At 29.5% G+C, this 20668-nt stretch overlaps 1 protein-coding gene across 5 annotated transcripts in view; it reads right to left on the reverse strand.

The window, feature by feature from the left end:
- LOC111680253 (kinesin light chain) overlaps window positions 1-20668 on the reverse strand; it is a 168396-nt gene that overhangs the window by 48398 nt on the left and 99330 nt on the right. For all 5 annotated transcript variants that reach the window (XM_023441883.2, XM_023441881.2, XM_023441882.2 and 2 more), the window contains one exon: window positions 9018-9497. In XM_023441883.2, the coding sequence (XP_023297651.1) occupies window positions 9018-9497 (480 nt within the window). The remainder of the gene's footprint in view (window positions 1-9017; window positions 9498-20668) is intronic.

Below are 20668 nucleotides of genomic sequence, written 5' to 3' on the forward strand. Positions count from 1 at the left end.
AATACTGCCTAAACTGTTTGGCCAGAACGCACAATGTTTACAGTTGCGTTAGCCCCGATACCTGCATGTATTGCGGTCGGCTACACAACACGCTCCTTAACCCAAGCCATCATCCCCGAGACACTGCACCAGAAAGTAGTGTCCAAATAAACTGGGCGAACGTCGACTGGTCTGTCCAAGCCACAGGGACTACCGCCATCGTGCAAACCCTCATCACCGTCGACCGACCAATTCTTAACGCCACCACACCACCAGCACACATCATCAACGTCATCGCACCATCATTACCCACCGTCGCTGACCTACCAACAACACCATCAGAACCAGCCTACGCCATAAAGTCATCTCGGAGGCCATTTGCTCCCTAGCAGCACAAACAACTAATTGCCCAAGTGCAATGAAAGGCGCCATATCCAAATTAGCATTAAGAATTGAATTATATTGAAATTATTTTAGTTGAATTTTTATTATTCTTATTTCATTATATAATATAATTTAATTTATATAAAATAAATTATTACTTTGTAAGCTTTTCCCTTTTTTGTTTTATTTGAATTTAAATACTTGTATAAACCTAGTTTATAAACATAGTTAACGTATGTACAAAACTAAACTGTACTTAATTTATTTACTATGTATAACGTGTAAAAATAGCCTTCAAGGCATTTAAAAAAGTAATAAACTTTCACTTCTTTCTAAACCAGAAAAAGGTGAGCATCATTTCTTATTTATTTAAAATCTATTTTATTTCTCATTCCTTGAGAAATTATAAAGTCCTTAAAATCTATGAATCCTTTCCGAGGATTAATATTTTAAAATATTTTTTAAGTTTAGTGTTAACACATATTAAATTTTGGCCCTGGCACCATGTATTAACCCACAATTACTGCTGTTAACTTAAGCAAAAATTTTTCTGTTCATTTGCAGATTTAAATTCAATGATAGTATATCTTTGTAAAAAGCGCTGAATTTTTATTTTAAGTTTTAAAAGTAAGAGTTTACATTTTTTGTTAATGTTCTATTCAAATATTTGCGAATAATTTTACATTAAAAAAATATAAAAGTTACTTCCCTAATATTTATTAGCGAAGATATATAAAGTATGGTTTTAAAAATAATAGAATAGCATTCACTGAAACTGCAATGCTGAGTATTTGAGACAAATCGAGTAACACTAACCTGTTTTAAACAGTAAAATGACAATAAAAATTTATTAAATTTTTGCATATTGAAATTTAAATAAATCCAAATTTTTATAAAATTGGCTTTCTAAAAATATATATATATAATCGATAGCAAAAGTTTTGAGACATATGCGACCAAAAATTGTATTTTTTTCATTATTTGCGACCAAAAATTGTATTTTTTCATGATTATTTTTATATTGAATGTTTGGCCAATTGGGTGCTAACTGTAACCAAAATTAGAACTAAATTCTAATTTTGGTATTTTGTCGTTCTACAAAAGGTACTTTTTTCTATAATTTTGAACCCATAAAAGAGGACTTTCTGGTACCATACCGTTTTATAATTTCTATTTTTTTTGATTTTTTAACAAAATTTGTACTGACTGTTTTTGAACACATCATGATGAAAGTGATATAAGATTCGGCACAGATGAATACAGAACTCTTACTTGTTTTTTCTATGTTAATAATAATAGAAAATGTCCATTAGGGTGACCACAAAAAATCGATGTTGGAATCTTGTTCGTCTGAACGTCACAAAACGATTAAACATTCCAAATATCAGACCTGTAATTTTCTCAAATATGGCCAACAAATAAATATTATTTCGATATTCCTCAATGAGAATTCCCATATTTAGCAAAATTTTCCTATTTATATGTAACTTCAAAAATATATTATATATAATCGGCGAAATAATATTCTGTAAAAAGTTTGTTTAAATGTATAACTGTATAGAATTAGGACATATTTTCTAAAATATTACAAAAATGTAGTTTTTGGCTACAGCTAAACTATACGAGGTATTGAGATAACTTTTGAATTGTTTTATTGCCTTATCTATTGACCATAAATCTACCGGTGATATATTAAAAATATAAATGTTTGTTTAACATAGTTAAAAAAAAAACTAAAAATGAAGTATTAAAACTACAGTGTAAAAAATACATAGCTGAGAAAGTCCACGTTATCTTTTAATGACAAATATTTATATGTAATAAAATTGTTTATCTTCCAAAATAAGTAATTTTTTGTTACATTTCTTAATGAAGAATTTTTAATAACCTTTACATTGTTAAACCAATTTTTATATTTTACATCTTTTTGATATACTTAACCTATGTACATTATGACTATGTTTGAGTTAAAGTAACCAGAATATTATTACACATTCATCAACTATCTCTCAATGCAAACGGTTGTATCTCTCATTTGTCTGCATTAATTCATAATTGTAATAGTCTGGAGTAACGGTTAACGACTTTATTGTTGTTGTTCTTTTTTATTACCGTTCTTTTCATTTGTTTGTGCCTTAATAACAATGTTACATTTTTTTATTTATTGTTTGTTCTATTAAAAACAATAATAGGGCGCCGGGGGCCCACCGGACAAATACTCTAACAATAAATTTTATCCTCTCGGGGATTATATAAACAACCCTACTAAGAAACAAAAGAAATATGAATTCCCAGATTTGACAACACCTCACATTAACAATAAAAACCAGCCAAAATACGTTTTAATTTCATCAACGGACTCAACCAAACAACTTCCAAAGTTAAGCACTTTTGCCATTAAACAAAGGTGTGGAAGATATTAGCACGGAGTACACCTCTATTTCCCTTTTAAGGGATGGTATCTACTAATTCTTGCCCGTAATTCGCGTATTGCAGATAAGTTTGTAAGAGCAAAAACTCTCTCAAACGTCTTCCCTGTTTCATGCAAACTTCATGACACACATAACTCAGTAAAGAGTGTCGTATACGCGCCATGCTAAATACATGTGCCTGAAAAAGAAATTGTGGAAGAGATGAAAGATCAAGGATTGACAGACAATTACAAATTCAATTCACCCAGTGAAGACGGTAAATCTCGCATTCCAACCGAAAAATTATCATAACCATCGATTTATATCATTTACCGCAACCACTTGGTACAAAATAGATCATTACTTTCCGAATTCCATGCGATGCATTAACTTTCAACGTTTAGGACACACACAAAAGCGTTGCCGTGGTGACGCTACTTGTCCTGAATGTAGACATCACCACTCCACTAAATAACACTAAAGCTAACGAACACCAAAAACATCAAACGACAACGAAGAAAGTTGAAAATCAATAAGAAAATTGCAAATCTAAAGAAAACAATGATAACAAAACTAATAAAACAGAAACAGCTGATTCTTCAAATAGGTAAAAATATTGGAAACGAAAATAATGCTTTGAATTCTAATAAATGTGTTTATTTCTTTTATTTCATTAATAACTCAAACAATAATATGACAAAATAGTCATTTCTTGCCGTCGGTCAACGAGGAATACCCCGATGACCCGAAATGGAGCTCTTAGCTCTATAATACACTCATTTTTAATAAATCCATCATTTAACAATAATCATATCGCGCCCAGACCATCATCATAGTTTTGCGCTCAGCTTATGAGTTTTACAACGGAATATAGACGGCCTCTTAAATAACTTTCAAGATCTTCAGTTACTTATAAATGATATGGATCCCTGTTTTATATCGCTTGAAGAAACAAATAACAAAAATAGAGGGATCTTAATGGAAACAATTATTGAACGATCCGGTTTGTGCATATTAAATGACGGTAACCCAACCCACTTCTCCACCCATAATACTTACTCCCATATTCATCTATCGCTTTGCTCGCTTGACTTACTCCAACTAGCATCCTGGGATGTACTTAATGACTTACATGGCAGTGATCACTTTCCTATTAAATTAATTCCTTAATTGTCAGAAGAAATATTCAGGTCTGTCGAAGCTAAGACATTTTTACAACATAAAGCTGACTGGTACAACTTGTCTAATTCTGCAGATAAAGAGAACGCATCTCGTATAATAACACAATCCAGCAACCAATGTGCCGCAACATTGACTAAATGCATTTTTTCTGCCGCCAATTATCACATACCTCAACGCACACATAACTATAGACCAGCTAGGTCGCCAGTCCCATGGTGGAATGATGCTCTTTCTGATTTAAGGCACCTTAAAATGAAGACATGGTAAAAGTTTAAATCCACTCCTCATCAAGAGTATTTAATTGCATTTAAAAAGCAAAACGCGGTTTTTCGTAGAGTGTCCTTGAGCTTTAAACGTCTCACTGAGGATATACATAGAAACACGCCCTATGTTTGGGATAAAATCAACAGAATTACACGAAAATCATCTACTACCATTATCAAAAGACCACTAACACACATCATGCGTCAATTTCTGATCCAAACAAAATCGCTAACCATTTCGGTGAGGAATAGGCCAAGTATAGTTCAGATGAAAACTTCCTACCTTTATTTAACTCGGCCATGAACTCAGTCATACATAGCACACTAGATAGGAAATTAACAACTGGACCAAATATGCTGGGGAAAAAACAAAGAAATTTCATATATGCCGTAAGCACAATTGTGATTCTAATAACTACTCAATACAATCTCATGGAACGAATATACCAAATGTAAATAAGCTAAAAGTCTTACTGCCTTATGTAAAAACGATTTTTGAAATTAACAATGGTTTAGTACACACTTTTTCCATATAAAAACAGGTTTTAACAACCATTGTTAACTTAATAATTGTTTTTGCATAAGGCTGTTAGGCGTTATATTTTCTTGCAACTACAATTGGAAAGAACACCTGTTTCAACTGCTCTCTGTTGCCTAGGGTAAACATTATTCGCTATTTATCACATAAGAGCTTCGTGCATATCAACACTTTGTCATATTTAACTAAAACTCTCGTTTTATCGAATATAGATTACGGCCTCATTCTTAACGATAATTCTTGCAAATGTAGTTTAAATATATTAAAACCAAATTTCCACCGTGCTGTCCGGACATGCGTATATGCCTTTAGAACCACGCCGATTAGCAATATGCTTGCTGAATGGGGTCTTTCCATTATAGAAGACAGATTTTATGAGGTCAAAGCAAGGTATTTACCAAAACTTCTAAACAGTGCCAATTCTGTCCTTGCATCACCTCTATTATTAATAGTAAAAAACCAAAAAGAATAATTTCAGCGATTGCAAAGTCCCTTGATCTGACAGAAGAGTTAAACTTTCAACTTAATATGTCAAAAAAACTTATTAAGAAGGCGCCTTGAATATTCAATTACTCCTGTATTGATCTTTCTCTGTCCAAACTCAAAAAGAATGAAACTTCCGATATTACTTTCCTCATCTTATTTGCAGTACAGAAAGATAAACTAAAATCTTAAGGATGGCACTTTTTATATACGGTTGGCACCAAATCGCAAGACACCCTTCCGACATATGCCGTTGTAGGCGAAGACGGTAGGAACCTCATCTTAAAAACGTTTCAAGACTACTCATCTGTCAAGACTACTCACCGTCCCATATACAGGCGATTCTTGTCGTCTTAGTTGAAAAAATGAAATGTATTATTTTCACTGACAGCCTGTCAGCAATGAAAGCTATTTTAAGCATTTTCAACTACAAATGGAACATTATCATCAAAATACGCGAGGTACTTATACACTGAAAATAATCCATACTCAACTTTACGAAAAAAAATTTCGTAACTTCTATTTTCGTAATATTTACAAAAATTTCGTGTATAATACGAAATATTATTTAATAAAACCCTTTTCTATTTTTACGTAAGTACGAAAACCTTTCGTAATATTTTTTTCTTAAATTTTAGCGAAATTAAACATAATGATATTAATTATATTATGATTAAATAAAACTACAACATTTTTATAAAATTTAAGAAAAAGTATAATATTATTCTTGAATTATTTTCATAAAAAAATGGAAAATTCGTGTGGAGAATGATTTTGAACTAAAATTAGAAAATTTATTTTAAAATGAACAAAAATATTTGAATAAATTAATATTTCCTAAATTTTACCATATTTATTCACAATTCCTTTTTTTCAATTTATGTAAATTAATTTTTTTAAGAATATTTTACATTATACTAAAATATTTCGTACAATTACGTATATATTACGAAAGAATTTCGTGGTGCGAAACAACGAACGATTCGTACAATGTACGACATTTTTCGGATATATTAAGCATGGATTTTTTTCAGTGTAGGAAACGAGAATAAGGTAAAAATTTATTGGCTCTTGGCAACGAAAATGCAGATTTGTGATTATGGATGCAATAACGTAGAATGGGTGAATGTCAGCTTTTCAACAGACATAAAAATATACTTTTCCAAAATAATTCTGCCATTGTTTTTCTCAGAGTACCCTCTACTCAAAACATAGACAAAATATACGATTTCATCAAACTAACAAAACTAAAAACAGATGCTAGTGCTCTATGCTACTTTTCTTAGACTTACCCCCATATTCATTAACAAATTTTTATTTTATAGACGATTTATAAATCAAATTTCGTATGGACATTTTGTTTTATAAACCTTTTATAAAATAAAATACTGTTTATGAATAAAGGGTTAGAATTTATTCTTAGGTTTAAGTTGAAATAATAAATAAATATTTTTTTCTGAACTATCGTTTAAGAATTATAGCTTTTTATGTTCTTTTCCAAAATTGTGGATTTTTTCAAACTTTGATGAACGGTACGTGTTAACGTCCCATAATCGAGCTCAAATTACGGCTATCTTAATAACTAGGAATCGTGGAAATCGTTTTGTGCGTTTAACACGAATTAATCGACTTTTTTGTGGTGACTTTACTGTACATACAGTGAATCTACTAACTTTTTTGCCTACCTTATTTTAAGAGAATTTTATTTGTTTATCCATCAACATTATAAACATAATACTTATACTTTTTTTATTATTTTTGTAATGGATAGCATTGTATCTTAAGGTTAAAGTGAAGAAAACTCAAATGAAATTTAAAAAAACAGGAAACTTTTCACTTTTGCGACTTAACAATCATTACTAAGAAGTTCATATGTTCTAGGAAGTTCTTTATTGAGATCTTAGCTACATTTTTGTAGTTTATTGTTTTCTTAAATTTTTAACGGATTGCTACTTACAGACCTGAACAAGGGAAAAATTAAAAAAATATATATTTTTTACTATTCTGATAATGAAAATAACGTTTTTTGACTTTATATGTTCACAATTTTCGTTCTTTGTGACAAAAGCAACAATATTTTCTCAGAGAGTAAATCGAAATTCCGAACGGTTTGCAAGATATGAGCCTGAGAAAATTGTCACTTTTTTAAAAAAATGTGTTATCAAGAAAAACAAGTAAGAGTGCTATATTCGGCTGTGCCGAATCTTATATACCCTTCACCATAGTGTACTTTAAACATAATTGATCTTACAGTCTAGTTAATAAAAACATTAAAAAAACTTGAGTCGATTTAAGCCGAATGTTTCGGCTTCGGCTCAAGCAACTAAATATAGTTCGGCGGCGGCTATGCTCCGACTTAAAGCCGGTCGACTTCGACCTCTGATTCATTGCTGGTAAACATTGACGAGACGTAGATTTTGTTTTTGTTTATCGTAACAAAAATTGTTTTCAAAAGCACTTGGAAAAAATTTGTGTTAGTTTTAAATTTCAAACTTACATTATTCGCTTAAAAATTATTGTACAATAACTCACAATCTACTCTCATATAATTGAAAACGTTTTAAATACTTTTTTCTATTCGTTAAAAAATATATTTGCAAAACGAAAGGGAAAAATATTTTATTTTAACAAAAAATGCAAATCATATTTTTTTGCTGTGTATTTTTTGTATGTTTGGATTCCAAACATACAAAAAAATACGCAGCTGAATAAAACCAAATACATCTACACACACACGTGTAAATCTTTTTCTATATTCAGTGTTGTTGTTGCTTTTATAACAATTTTTTGATGAAATTTTCAGAGGTTGTCTCTGATTTTTGCTCATATCTCCGTTATTTACCGACCGATTTTGCTGATTTTAAATAGCGATCTTCTCGAAATGTCTAATAGAATTATTGAAGATTCGGATCTCGCCGATATCTGGGGTCCTCTAAAAACTGATTTCAACAGACAGACAGACGGACATGGCTTAATCGACTCCGCTAGCTATAAGGATCCAGAATATATATACTTTATAGGGTCGGAAAATTATATTATACCCTTCACCTTCGTGAGAAAAAAAAGCACTGATTGGTCTTTAAAAATTTTTAACTACCATAGGGTAGCGGCTTGTATCCTATACAAACTAGGAAAAACACGATGTTTAGATTTTATCCTCCAAACAGACCTTAGGTAGCTTGAAAGCAATATGAAGTGCACTGTCGTGTGGTAAAGAACAAAGTCCTTAATTTAGATATTTACAAATGGAGGTTGTTATCATTGACTAAGGTCCACAAAAGGAATATTTTTAAAATAATACATACACTTATGTATATTTAGAACCCAAATCAAGAATAACTGCAATTTATAAAATACAGTAGGCGTATAAATAAGATAAAAAATAAAAATAATAAATATGAGATAAAAAATCAAGATAATAATAATTATAATTACTTATTATTTTCGAAAAAAAATAAAAAAAAAACGTTAGATTTTATGTTAAATATTGATAAATTCTTATAGGTAAATAGGTTAAAAAAATTTCCAAATTTAGACGTACCACTACTAAAATATCGAAATTTTTTTTAAATATATAGCAATATAAAAAAAATAAAATAATTAGATATTTTTTAAATTACAATAAAAAAATGCTTAATTTTTCTAAAAATAATTGCTCAACTAAAGTTTTTTCTTAAATTTTGGAAAATTTTACATAGGCAAATTTACTGTATGTATATAAAGAATATTCCCGAATTTAAGAAATATATAATTATTTAAATTTTTCTTAGATATTACCTGCCAAATAGGTTTATTTTTGCTGTCAATAGCTCCAAACTCTCGTTCATGCGCGCGTGTTAATACTTGTTTGTATAAAATTTCAGCCTCTGCATATTTTCCCTGTTTTAAATAACAGCTGGCTAAATTATTTTTTGTTTTAGCTACATTTGGGTCATCAGGGCCAAGTTTAGATTCATAAATTTCCAATGCTCTTTGATAATATTTCTCAACTTCATCGTATTTTCCTTGATTTTGACATAATAAAGCTAAGTTATTTAGTTGTTTTGCAACATCGGGATGATCTTTTCCTAAAACTTTTTCTCGAATCTCCAATGCTCGTTTACAAAGAGGTTCAGCATCTTTATATTTTCCTCGTTTTCCATATAAAACTGCTAAATTATTTAAAGTTGCCGCAACTGCTGGGTGATTTTCACCTAAAGTTTTTCCTCGAATTGATAATGCATCATTTAACAAGTTTGCAGCTTCCTTGTACTTATTCTGAAATATTAGGAATTTTGTTGTTAGATTTTTAAAAATACATTAGAGTGATTGTTGAAGCGCTTTTTTAGACATTACTAAATTGTAAAATAATTTTTTAATGAAACAAAATTTTACTTGTGGAGTGGATGTAAGCACTCTTTAGTGGTTGTATGACACTGATGTTATAATAAACATCAGTGTCATACAATATAGCATTCTTACTTGAATGCTATATTCGGCTGTGCCGAATCTTATATACATTTATTACATACACATTTTTTTATTAAATCATGTATGAAGATATAAATTCTCATAGTGAACGCGTTTTAAATCGCTGTCACGGGAAAGTAATATTGTAAACATAAATTCTTAATAAAAATATAAAAAGATAAGTAACAGCGAATGTACGCTAATTTAATGCATACTTATATAATTTTAATACTAAAAATACATTTAAATTAAATAAATTGTCAATTTTGTTAATGCAATTAACAATAACAAAAAGTAAAAAAAAAAAAACAAAAAAAAATAATAACAACAAGACCTTAAATAAAGTGTTATTGTGCATTAGTTTTTCTAATTCTCCAATAAGTGAAAGAAGGCTCTGTAGCAATGGAAAAAATATATATTTTGTTATGAGCTCTCCATACAACAACAATAATTATGATCCAAAATAAAAAAAAAAAACATTAAAGTGCAAGAACAATAACAAACGAGAGATCTCCTATCTCAAGTGCACCAAAACAAGAAAATTGTGTGGACGAATTGTGGAAAATGGACCGTTATGTTACCTATAACAAACGTAAGTCCAGTCCTAAGACTTCAAAATTGGAACTAAATCCAAAAACAGGCGAAAACAAATTCGGTAAGTCAAAACTGTTTTGCACTCCTTGACAACCAAGAAAGTGAAGAAGTACCATCCGTGCCTGTAAAAGACCACAAGCCACCTACCCTCTATTTGCGCAAACCCACCACCAATCTTTTGGTTAATTAGTTGGAAAGTTGTTAAAGGAAATTTCCAACTAGTTTCTCTACGCAAAGATACAGATAACAAGAAAATACAGTTATCGCAGATGTCCAGTATATATGCTGAATTTAAAGCTACTTTAGAAGTAGCACAAATAAAAGCAATCAAAATAAATCGTATGCTCATACGACAAAAGAGGGTTCCGTTACCCCAATGAACGCAGAACAAAATTCTAGTGCCCAATATAGAAATCTTACAAATAAGAATAATGAAAATTTGCAAAAATGAAAATAATACAACATTATTTTCATAGGCAATGCATGTGCCTATGAAAATAATGTTGTTGTATGACTCGCTTAAAAATACTAGCATAGAATCTAAATTCTACATAAACATTAATAGTTTTAAAAAGTAAAAACGAGCATTTCAGCTTAATTTTGATTTTAGTTTTTTACGCACACACGATGTCACTTGCTCTGCGGCCACCACAAAATGAAGAGTATAATATACTTTACACACACTTTACAATTTCGTAAACAACCTTCTCACATTGTATTAAAAATCCATAGAATCCCTTCTAAAACAGAAAGCATAATACTTTAAACATTGCAAAATATATATTTTTATTAATTGCAACAAGTATTAAAAGATTTGTTTCAATACTAACAGATCTTTCGATTAAGTATTCGTTTTACAAAAATAATTAATTCTTTGTTCAATATTATTATAAAATATGGATTAATAGTAACATTACAATTTTATTCGAATATACAATTATTTGACAAACACTTTTCGAATTATTCCATATTCTAAATCGGAAATTTTTTATTCGTTCGAAAAAAACAAAAAATTTTCCTCGATTAATCGAATCATTTTTATTCGAATGATAACCCTATCTTCACCCCCAATCACCTTGGGAGACTACAAAAATTCGAAATGTCCTAGGAACATTGAGTCTCTAATTTACGAAAAGAAAACACAATGGCAACAATCGCGATCTCCAAACATAAAAGTTAAACTTAATCAGTGCCAAAGTCCTTAAAAAATAATAAGAAATCTAATCTAAGAAATTATCTCAAAATAATACGCGAGGAGATCAAATTCTCTTATTTAACCTACTTGTCGAATCTAATGGATCACCCAAATCCCCTTGCCAGGGAGTTGCTGTCATTTTAGGGTCATAGACGACTGAGAAGAACGAAAAAATTGGAATTTGGCAGATAATCAAATTATCGAAACCTTTGGTTGACACTGCAGCAGCAATAACAAGTATGAATGTATAGTCGGGCGTTGCCGACCATATGATACCCTACATCAGTCAGTATGTATGTTAAAAATGGGGATTATTTAAAACAATAAAGCATTTGGTTTGTTTTTTAACTTTATTACGAAATATTTTTACATTTTTTGGCAAAAATAGACACTGCAGCAGCAATAACAAGTATGAATGTATAGTCGAGCGTTGCCGATCATATGATACCCTACATCAGTCAGTATGTATGGTAAAAATGGGGATTATTTAAAAGAATAAAGCATTTGGTTTGTTTTTTAACTTTATTTCGAAATATTTTCACATTTTTTGGCAAAAAAGATATTTTTTACAAGAGGGCTCAAAGGGGAGTAGGGCAAAATATGGCCCTATTCTTAAAAATGTTGGTAGGGGGAGTTAAGTCTTCTTCTATGTAGAATTTAAATGTGTTATTAGTGTTTGTAAGTGAATTTTGACATTTAAGTCATTTTCTGAAGGGGTGTTTGTATGGGGGATAGGGTCAAATAAAGCCCGATCATTTTAAAAATCGGTAGTGTCATTTAAAGTTCTATAAAACTAAGTTTTATAAAAATCATGCAATCATTCCACTGACTGTAATAAACAAAAAAACAGATAACAAAAACATACGAAACGTTATCTATATATAGGCTTTTCAAAAAATTGATTTCAACACATACACAGACAGATGGACATGGCAGTTAATCACAAAAATAAGTATACAGAAATACTGACAATTGGTTTTATTTAAAAAGCATATACGTTTTTCAAAAAACAAAAAAGTAGTACATTTATCTGTTAAAAACAATTATGATAATTATTATTCATAACTTTTTTTCTGGATATTTTAGTTATTTCAGTTCTCATATAAGCTGAAGTTAATTATGCGCAAAATTTACGGCACAAAAGTAAGTATACAAATAATTTGAAATATATTCGGTTTCATGATATTAACGAAATTTAGCAAAATTTAACCTGTTTGATTATAATTACTGTATAAAAAATATATTTCACACAATAACTTCTAAAAAAATCACTTTCAGTTCCGATAAGTTTAAATTTTTGGTAATTGCTACTTAAACCTCCGGACTTTCGGATCGGGTATTCAATAATATCCCTTGTTTGTTCATTATGATGCATCAGAATACGATTTTTAAATTTCAATAATATTTATTTCTTTACTATAATTAAAATCCATTGACACTTTTAAAAATTTATAGCGTTCATACTCGATATTTAATGGCGATTTCGTAAAATTTATTTCTTGAAATGCAAAATTAATAATGTTTTTAGTATCGATTAATTAAAACAAGTTTTATAATACTAATCTTCCATTTAAATACTATTAATAATCGTCAAATGGTTACCCTGGAAATCGGTTCCGAAATTGGTTATTGTCTAATTTTTATATTGAATTAGGCTCAATTAGTGGTATGAATACGAATTGAACAATTTTGAACACGGATACGTCTCAATTTATTGCTAGAGATGAAAAATTTTCGATCCATAAATTGTGGTTATTATCTCGGGTATATAAAGGTATGATTAGTAGCACATTTTTATACTTTGGAAAATGTATGGAATTATAAAATTTTCAAAGCCTTAAGAAATCGGAGTAAAATTTCGGATTATAAGAACGTACTGTGTTCAAAAATCCAAGCATACCAAATCCAAGCATACCACATTAATTTCAAAATAACAACTCTTTTCAAACGTTAAAAATTCAACTTCTAATGTTTCATTTGGAAAGTCCAATGACCGTCAGATCCAAAATCTGGGGTTTAAAGTGGAAAAAATTTCGCAGAAGAAAAAAATGTTCTATTATTTATTTGCGAAGCCAATCGGCCCAAATTTCAAGATTTCGAATCTAAAAGTGGATTTTTTTCAAGTTATTGTATAAAAAATATTTCATTATAAAGTAATTATATTCAAACAGTTAAAATTTTCATAAAATTTGACAATATCATTAAACCAAATATATATATTGAAATGATCTGTATACTTTCTTTTGTGACGTAATTTTTGCACTTATTTAACTTCACCTTAAATGAGAACTCAAATAACAAAAATATCCAGAAAAAAGTAGTAAAAAATAATTATCATAAATAAAGGTGTTACTTTTTTGGTTTTTGGAAAGTTCTTGTCGATTTTTTAAATAAAACTTACTGACATCATTTCTGTACATATAATATTATAGATTTTCAACCCTTTAACTTAGTCCCTTCGGACTCTATCATGCTAGTCTTAAAATTTCAAAATTGTTAAGGCGCCGATTGAAATGGCTGTCAATGGGATAACATAAATTGAATTATTTTATATGTGAAAATCTCTAAATCATCATATATGTAAAGAAAATTGTTTAATTTTGTTAAATTTTAGCAGACAGAAGATGCATTTAAATAAAAAAATCCAATTAAGTATTATTTTTAAATAAAACATTCAAAATTTCATAATTTCCGAAACTTTTTAACTACATACTTCCTAAATAAAAATACATATTATGTTCCCAAATTTGACTTAAGCACCTCATACTGTTCCATGTGAACTAATAATTAAAACAGAGAAAAATTCAATTGTTTAAAATATTTTTCTTAAAAAAATATTTGGAATTTTACATAAAATATATACTACTTTTGGAACAAAACTATTTATAGTATTTATTTAAATTGTATGTCCTGACGAACAGTCTTTTTAAGAATTTCATGTAGGTATTAATGTACTAAACACTCGAAAAATATATGTTTTTTTTTAAATCTACAGTTCCCTATTTTTAGATTTTTTACGGAAAATAATTTTAAAATTTTTGTAAAATATTTTTGGTCCGGTCCACTATATGATGGATTGAAGAGGAATATTATTTTTTTATTGAAATTGATGTCAAAATACACTAACAAAAAATTTAATTATTTTTCCCGCGATAAGCTCAAAAGAGATCAAGATTTTAATCGCTGCCAGGGAACTGAGGCTATTTAAAATTTTTTAATTTTCTCGTGTTTAGTACATTGTTTGAGAGGTATTCCTCCCAAAAAGTGGGCAGGGACACCGTGTTAAAAACGAAATGAATAAATTTATATTCGTTTTGCATAAATCAAAATGAAATAGGATTGCAATTTGCAAATGTATGAGAAATATGACTCAAAAAGGAAAAATAAAAACATTTCTTTGAAGCAAATCTAGTGATTTATTTTGAAAAATCCCGAATTCGGGATTTACTAAAAACGTAATTCAGGATTTGAGAGTTTCGGACGTGCACTTCTTTTGTGGCCATCGGTACATAAGATAGAAAATACAAAAACCACTGCCAAAGCCGATAAAGTTTCGGAATAAGTCTAAAACTAATTGGACAAAGTTCCGAACATTACTTAATTATATTATTTAAAAAAGTGTGGTCCATTTTTATGTATATTAAAATATTAATTTTTTAATGGTCCAAAATTTCCCGATAATAGAGCAGTTAGTAGACTAAATCTTCTAAGGAACAAAAACTCCCTATAGTGTGCAGTATACCCCATTATATATCCACCCGGTACCGGTGTGCATCAGAGCAATTTTTCCTACCCAAAGTCTGTTATTTTGTGAAAATTTCTGAACAAAATATAAAATGTTTGTATTTTTATTTCTGGTCTATAAACTGACAACCGATTTTCTTTAAATTTTCACAGTATCTCCTTTAAGTTTGTATCTCCTACTATTTTGGAGATTTTAATAGGCGAGGTGCCACGCCCACATTAAATATATTGTAAAAAGTAAAATATTATATAATCCAAACATACTAACTATAGAAATTATTGTTAAAATTCCTTTACCGAAGGGTTACTTTTATGTTTAGAAAGGACTTCCAACCTTTTAAATATAATTTTTGGGCACTTGTAAATATTTGAACTAATGTAAAAGTTTGGCATTTGAATTGAATTTAAAAAGTTATTAAAAATATTAGTTGTAAACTAAAAATTAGAAATATGTATAACGCATTACTTTATACTAAATTCAACTAAAATGGAAACATTAACTTTAACCCCCATACCAAAGTATAACAAGTAGTCCGACTCTCATATACAGGAAATTATTCTCTCACATCTACGAGTGTCGTGTGAATTCGACTCTCTTGTGAGAAATTTAAACTTGGTCAAAACACTCAAATGTTTAACTTACTTTTTTGGCCACTTTAAAGGATTTTACGCGAAATTACGGTTTTGCACACAAAATCTACAATTTTTTAAAATAATTTTATTTCACTTTTCATACAAAATTTTGTTTAATTTTCTTAAACTAGAAAAAAATATTTTTTTCTAATTATTGACATTTCATTTTTGTTGTTGTTGAATTTTAATTTACAAACAGAGTTTAAATTTTTGGTATTTAAAATTGTAAGTTTTTTTATAAAACTCTGAATGTTTAGAATGCACCAATACATATACATTTTTGTTACTAACACATAGGTATTTAGAGTTAGGTAATTTTCCACTAACACATGCTTAGAGTTAGGTACTGCAGTCAAAGAGTCGGACTACTTGTTATACTTTGCCCCATACCTTTTTTCTAGTAAATCGATTTTAAAGTTTCATGGCAACAATTGAAGACCAATCTAATCAAAAGTTATCTAAATTTTCTAATTTTTTTTTATTACAAATACAAAATTTCATTCCCCAAACAGTAAAAAATTCGAACGATTTTTTATACCCACCATCAGAAAAGATGGGGTATATATAAACAGAATAGAAAGAGCTAGAGGGTTTAAATTTCACATAAATATTTCTTATAGGTAAGCTGCACGTTTTCGGATAGTGCCCATTTAACAGTCATAACCTGTTTAAAAATACGAATAAATAGCGATGAAATTCGACATAAGTCAAAATCACAATGCAAAATAGACATAAGTAACTTTTATTCGAGTCAAACAAGGTATATAAGATTCGGCATAGCCGAATATAACACTCGTACTTGTTTTCAAAAAAATTTTTGCACGTGTGATCTTTTTTAAAAACTAATTTACAAATATTTATCCCAAAACCAACCAACTTTCAATCCCCAAATAAAATATTTTTCAAATTTTCCTGAATTTTTCTCTATAATTTATTCAATAAAATTCGGAATAAATTTTTAATAGAACAGAGCTTTTATTAACAAAGGTAAAAGTTAATAAATTACCTTCTATTTTACATCGTTGAAAAGGTATTTTGATTTAATTTTCAATACTTTTATTAATAAAGGTAAAAGTTTACAATTTACCTTCTATTTTACATCGTTGAAAAAGTATTTTGATGTAATTTTCATTGCTTTATGTATGGTATAGTATAAACTTTATTCAACTAAAACAACAACAATTAACTAATTTTGGCCTCCGGTAGGTTAGTGTTTTTGTGTTCTATATAATGAATCTATAACACATGCTTAACAAACATTAATAAGATTATTAAGAGAGAACTTTTTAATACTTTTTGAATGTTCTAAATTATTAATCCAAATAACATAAATTTAAACATGCAGGGTGCAGACTAAATAACAATCTGTAATTGGGGACTCTTTGGTATTTTTTGGATTTTCTATAGTGGGGAACAAATGACACACGATTAAATGAGAATTTATAGAGGGAGATTTTTATATTATTTGTGCTTCAGATGGAACTTTAGCATTTTCCGTAATATTGAACATAGAATTAAAAAATTAACATGTAGGGAATTGATTAAATGTGAATCTATTATAAATAACTCTTTTGTACTTTTTTGTTCATCAAATTTTGGAATTTCCTATAGTATTAAACACAAAAACATGTATTTTTGGATTGAATGGGAATCTACTTATAAGAGCTATTTTACAGTATTTTTTCCTTCGACCATATAATACCCTACACATCTTACATGAATAAAATGTGATTTTGTTTTCATAAAAAAGCATTTAAGTTGAATTGTACCTTGCCTCAAATATATTTAAGTCATTTAATGTTGAATATATTTGTGAACATTTAAGTCAAATATTGAAGGGGCTTTTTATAGGTGCTAGGGTCAAAGTTCATGAAGGGTCATTAAGGCTAGTATGGAACTTGGTTTTTCAGCTTTTTGTCGAGATACGAACCCACCATATTAGGCGGGTTCAGTTGTATAGGGGCTAGGAGAAATAATGTATCGATGTTATTCAATAGGCTTCGTCTACGGTACCATAAAAGATCATGTGCCAAATTTCATTGAATTATCTTCTAAATTTCTAAACAAAATCTTGTAATTTATATGGAGTTAAAATTATTTAATACTAATATTTATTACATCTAAGTGACCTCCGGTAGATTATTTGTTAGAGGTTAGTGTTCTAGTCTGGTAGACCGGAGGTGGTGGGTTCGAATCCCACCTGTGGCATTGGTTAAGGAGCGCACAACAGGCCCGTTAGAGGCTTAGGTGTATTTCTTCGGATTTGATGTGTATACATCCTCCTTTCAAACTAACTAAGACTAAATAAATACATATCGCTTATTTACAACAAGACCAGCATAATTAAAAAAGGCCGTCTTAAGAAAAATTACTTTAAATATTTAATAAGTAAAATTAATTTTTTTTTATAAAGCTTTTAAACAAAACATAGGGTTTTGAAATATTTAACTCATTTTTGATTTGTGAAACGTTTTAAACCTTCCTAAAGATTTTGATTCGTCATTTTATTATAAGCGAAAAATAAATGTTTATAATATTACCGCTACAATTATTTCTCTCAATAAGAAAATTTTACTTTGATGATTGAACATCCAGCTATTGAAATTATACTTATGTGTGGATAAAAATCAAATGATGTTCGTAGCAATTTGAAAATGTTTGACAGATCAGAAGTATTATTCAGACTTTTCGATTGTGTTCACAGTTGCTTAGAAAATTTCATAAACATTTAGAAATTCATAGTATTTTGTCACTTGTTAATATTTGAACATATAATATCAAATTTAAGCTTGTAGAAATCCAATTTTGAGATTTTAAGATATTTAAGATATCTGCAAATTTATATGGACCGATCCTCATATAAGTTTGCAGAGATAATTTGGCTTAAATAATACTCATTTATGTCGAATCGCTATACATTCATTTTCAAACAGTTATAGCTGTTAAACCTGTTTTCAGGAGCCATATGTAGGGGTGAAACCCTTACCTATAAGAAATGTTTGTGGAAAATTTCAATTCTGTAACACTTTTCGTTCGGACTTTATCGTGCTTTCAGACAAACAGACCGACGTACCGACGGGTCTATGATCAATATTTCGATATGTTACAAACGGAATGACAAAATCAATCAATCGTCTAAACGCAATATGTAATGAAGCCATCAGACATTGTGAAATAATACGATTTGTGAAAGTTTTACTCTCTTCATTTTTTTAAATATACATACAAAAAATTCACAGCTGTTTCTATCTTACTTTGTTAATGTAATCGTGTAAACAGAAAAAATATAAATCATACGAATTTTACTTTATTTATACAGATGGAATTTTATTTTTTAGACCTTTCGTACGAAAAATGTGATTTTGTAAAGGGCTCTTCAGAGAAAATAATAATTTATTATTATTTGTTTACAGATTCACATCTGTAAAATAAAACGATAAAATACAAAAACGGTTGATTCTTTTTCTACCTTTATATTAGTCGCCCTACGCTCGGCCAATTTGACTATTATCACGTTTGTTTTAATAAATTTTGTATTCAAGTAGTAATTTGACATCGGGCTATTGATTTATCTATTTTAATCTACTTTTTATAAACACATTTATAAAGTATTGTATGCTCTTATTAGATTTAGGAATATGTTTAGTCATTTTGGCGAAGAAATTCATAAGGTTAATACCTTAGAGATTCAGAGTGAGGTGTTAAAAACACTTTGGAAAAATGTTAAGACAACTTACAATGTATGTCTTAACACTTTCGAAACTAGTGACTTTGAAGTAGTGAGTGCTAAATAACAAGCCACCTTCTCAGCTTATATCCAATGTAAAGGATCCATATATAAAAAAGATAAATTCAAATCGGCTGCGAAAAGTAGTGAATTTCCAACGGTAAATCCGAACTTCGGTAATTCAGAGCATAGTCTGACTCTACCTCTTTGTGATATCGATCCTTTCGGAGGTGACTATTTTTCTTTTCCCGCTTTTAGGGATTTATTTACCGCAATTTTTATTAATAGCTCACGGCTTAGCAATATAGAACGCCTTTGCCATTTGATACGAAAAACCGAGGGTGAAGCAAAAGAAGTCTTTTCTAAATATCAACTTGTTTACGAAAGTTTTGAAGTTGCTTGGGGCGATTTAAAGGAAGCATATGACAATTCTCTTATGTTGGTACATAACCAACTAAAACATATTTTTGGTCATCCTTTCCTTGACAAGGAATCGATAACAGAATTCAAAACATTACAACGCGGAATTATTAGTTGCCTTACGGCTCTTTCTATTTATGAAGTGCCTACTGAAAATTGGGACCCAATTATAATTTCTATGTGTTTTCAATGTCTGCCCATATCTACAGTTATTTTGTGGGAACAGGGTGTTAAGAACAAAACTGTTTTGTCCACATGGAAAGATTTCGATGACTTTCTGTTAGAAGGAATTCAGACATTGCAATGTCTTCATGATTTAAAAGGTACGAACTCGACTGACGTCTCTTCTGTTCTAATAGTTCTCCTTCTACTAAACTTTCATGCATCTTATCCCCTAATCAGTCTCACTATTTACGAAATAATCATCGATTTAAGAATCTTTTAGTATCTGAAAGAATTTCTACTGTTAATGATTATAACTGCTGTACTAAATGCATTTCGAGGACACATGAAGTCAGAAGTTGTGCAATCATGTTTTATTTGCAATAATTGACATCATTCTATGCTTCCCCTACAGCATACAGATAATTCCATAGTTGTTCTTTCTACTGAACAGAATTTCAGTGAGGTTTTACGACCCACTCGACAATCGCATACGTCCGTTTT

This window comes from Lucilia cuprina, chromosome 5 (genome assembly GCF_022045245.1).
Source record: "Lucilia cuprina isolate Lc7/37 chromosome 5, ASM2204524v1, whole genome shotgun sequence".
Classification (NCBI taxonomy): Eukaryota; Metazoa; Arthropoda; class Insecta; order Diptera; family Calliphoridae; genus Lucilia; species Lucilia cuprina.